Source organism: Arachis ipaensis, chromosome B05, assembly GCF_000816755.2.
Source record: "Arachis ipaensis cultivar K30076 chromosome B05, Araip1.1, whole genome shotgun sequence".
NCBI lineage: Eukaryota > Viridiplantae > Streptophyta > Magnoliopsida > Fabales > Fabaceae > Arachis > Arachis ipaensis.
In genome coordinates this window covers 96258387-96261980 of record NC_029789.2, presented here as the reverse complement: position 1 = coordinate 96261980, position 3594 = coordinate 96258387, and the positions used below count along the sequence as shown (strand labels likewise).

Genomic DNA, 3594 nt, shown 5'->3' with positions numbered 1-3594 from the left:
AAATTGTCGGGGCAGCTGCTATTCCCCGACAATTCCAGCTAATGATACTCATGGCTGATGTTGTGGCATGTTAAGGCCCACCTCCTCAGCCATTTGTATTCCCTTAATCTGATCAGAGACATGCATAGCTAACTGATACTCTCCTGTGCCTAGAGCGATGATGTTGTTCTTTAATTTCTTGGGTTCCCTATCCTCTTGCTCCTCCTTCCATTCCCTGTATGTTAGCAATGGAACCTGTTTGTTTTCTCGTTTCTTTTTCAAGTTCAGATTCAATTCCAACTTTTTAGCTAGTCGCATTTTCCAATCTGCCTCTGCTTCTATTTCTTTATCTTCATCTTCATCACTAGCTAAATCTACATAGTAGATGTTCTCACCCGGCTTAGCATGCTGACCCAGAGATTCATGTTCTCTATTCTGAGCTTTCTTGGATAGCTTCTTTAATTCATTTTCTTCCGTTCCACTCTTCAGCAGTTCTTGATGTTCCTTCCCCTCCGTTCTAGCTTTACACACTTGTTTATCCCTCGTTCTTGCTAACATAAGTCTTTTTAATTCCTGGCCTATGGTTTCTTTTTCTTTTTCTTTCTCCGGGCCCAACTTCCAATCTTCCATTTTATAGTTGTTCACCTCCCTTTCTTCAGTTATATAATGATTCAGCCCACTTCCTTCAACGTTCCAAGCTTGCAGATGTAATGCCCCTGTGTTGGGCCCAATATCCCTTATTGGTCCGTTTCCACTTGATTTCTGCACCTCATACCTCTTTTCTCGCTTCTGGGCCTTTTTGTTATTGCTGAGTTTGTAGGCTGCTCCTAGGTCACGTTGCGTATCCCTCTCTTCCTGAAAATCAGGGATTTTTGGTACTTCTTCTACATGCTCTTCTATATCTGCCATTTCTTCGTCTCTCATCATTTGGTTTTTCCAGACACTTTTCTCACTAATTTTCTGTTGCAGTACTTGCTCAGCCCTAATCCTACTCTCCTCAGAACTTTGTTTGTCACCACTCTCTCTATCGGGGTCCAGTTGCTCACGCGCCTGCTCCTCCCCTTCCTCTCTCCATCCTTGTTGTTTTGAGAATCCTCCTCTCATGGTTGGACCTGGTCGTCTTTGGCTTACTCCCAGTCCTGGTGAGTATTTGTTCTTGGTTGGATCCCAGCATGCCATGACTGTTGGATTCTTGCATGTTTTCTTCTCATGCCCTAGTATACCACAATTAAAACAATAGCTGTCTGGCAGCCTCTCATACTTGAAAAAGACCCACAATGGTGGCATCTCCTCTCTATCTAACCAGAATCCTGTAGGCAGAGGCTTGGTGATGTTGATGCTAACCCTAATTCTCAGATATGGTCTCCTAAGGATGCCATCTACTTTTGGATCTTCAACCTCGGCCAAGACTCCCAACATTTCGCCGATAAGAATACATGTCTCTTTGTCCATGAGGTCATGTGGAATGCCATGCACTTGAATCCAAAACTCCATGAAGTCATGATCAATTTCAAAAACTGATTTGCCCTCCCTCCATAATCTAAGATTGACCATATTTCTTTTGACATTCCATGGACCATTCTGAATAATATGCAGCCCTTTCTTACTGTCTTTGAAGCTGAATAACATCTTCTTCCAACCAATGTCTGTAACTGCAACACCTTGAGGGTTTTTCCACATTCACAGCAAAGTAGTTTTACATGTTTTAAAATTTATCTCCTTTTCACTTATTAACTTTCCCACCATATTTAAGCAGTCTTTCTTATATCCCAGTTCTCCAGACTTATTGAGTTTGATGACTTTTCCTTCGATGATGTTCATGTTGTAGGTTGCTAAAAAAGTTGGTGTATTTCAGGTTTTTCAATAGTTTTGAAGGTTCAGGTTGAGCGAGGATTACGTGGGAATATAGATTTGTTTATTGAAACAAGTTGAAAAAATTCCCTTTTAGAAAACCTGTAACTACCAGCAGCAATTTCCATATACATGCATGATTCATACCTCTGGATGTTTTTCTCACACTATACCAAAAAACTTCCCTCATGTAGCCAACAATTTTATATTGAAAATTAGAGAAAGAAAGAAAGAGTGAAACATACATATAATATTCTCTTTTTAATTTGATTGAAGGTAAGTGAAGCCAGAAATGCTTTTAACTATTTGACACACAAACATTTTTTTTCGGTGAATCACAAACATTTTTTATCTAACAACCGAACGAGAAATTTGATTAAGAAATTTATTTACAACCCAAATGCATCAATTGCAAGCTTATTAGATCCACTTTAATTTAGACCTCTGAAACAACAGTTGGCTTTATACAATCAACATTGGCACACAGTCCAACCGATCTAACCATTTCTCCAAGGCTGCAGAAACAAAAAATATTATTACAATTCGTTAATAAAATGCATCATATGAAAAATGAAAATAGAATTTTAAGATTGTTTCCTAGATAAGATAATGCTATGGTGAAGAGTGCAAATTATTTCTTTTAGTAAATAAAAAATTTACATAAAAATTATTATGTAAAATGCACAATTTATTTTTATAAATTTTACAAAAATTTTCGCTCTTCGTTTAATTCTACTCCTCAATATAAAAAAGTAGCCTCTTAGACAACACAAAACAAGTCTTTAGATAACTTTTAAGTCCATTTTTATATTTGTAAAAAGATGGAAAGTAAGAGACGTGTATCCGTCAATTTCATATTAAAACATAAACTTTTATTCTATATCAAAAAAGGATTGGAAGTACCGATCGAAGCTGTTCCTGGCTTTGTCGATATGGTCAGTGCTATTTCTGGGCTTCCCGGAGCGGTCTGTGCTCCTTGTAGATGTTCTTGATTTCTCTTTGCTATCTGTGCTTAGTCTAGACTTGTCTCTTTTACCCGTGCTACATCTCGGCTTCTCTCCCAGTTGGAAGATGGTTGATTTCGCCTTTTCATTATCGGTGGCATCCGATGGAGGACTTGTCCTGTGCTCAGCTGCATTTTCTTCCAAGCTTGGTAATGGTAATTTCTCTATAGCGGATATGAATTGTCTTAAGTGCCTTAGGTACTCAGGGTATAGTTCTAAGTTGCAATGTTTTCCACCTTTGATCCATAGAGGTTCATACTTCACATTTGACAGTTCCCAAAGTGTCTTGCCATGAGACACATCAACCACTTCATCTTCTGTTCCCTGAACAAAGTATTCATCCGTACATCTTCATCATTCAATCAGAATGTTGATTGACAACCATTTAATATTTCTTTAGTAAAAAATTTTAGATAAAAAACGAAAACATGAATTAGAAACAGAATCTAATAGACTAATATCAACTCAAGGCTTAATATCTCTTTACTACTCTTTACTACCAAATGGCTATGCATAGTTGACAAGAACTAGACTAAGGCTATGGTTTGGTAATTTTTTTGGGAAGAGGTGCAAATAACTCGTTTTGTATTTGCTAAACTAAAAAGATTTGTACTTATATTTATATTTGCTATTGTAATTTTTAGAAGTTAAAAGTTTTATTAAAAACATTTAAAGGAGTGATTTTAAAAACACTATTAACTTGTATTTATTAAAATTAAAAAATTTAATGTAATTTCATCTATTAATAAATATCTAAATT

The 3594-nt window shown here is 36.7% G+C and overlaps 1 protein-coding gene across 1 annotated transcript in view; it reads right to left on the bottom strand.

Moving 5' to 3' along the window:
* The window catches only part of LOC107643738 (protein ABHD17B), a 4978-nt gene continuing 3408 nt past the window's right edge, over positions 2025-3594 (bottom strand). Inside the window, exons 5-6 of the mRNA XM_016347466.2 lie at positions 2734-3158; positions 2025-2345 (exon numbers count right to left, since the gene is read on the bottom strand). Coding sequence (XP_016202952.1) covers positions 2267-2345; positions 2734-3158 — 504 coding nt within the window. The 3' untranslated portion in view covers positions 2025-2266. The remainder of the gene's footprint in view (positions 2346-2733; positions 3159-3594) is intronic.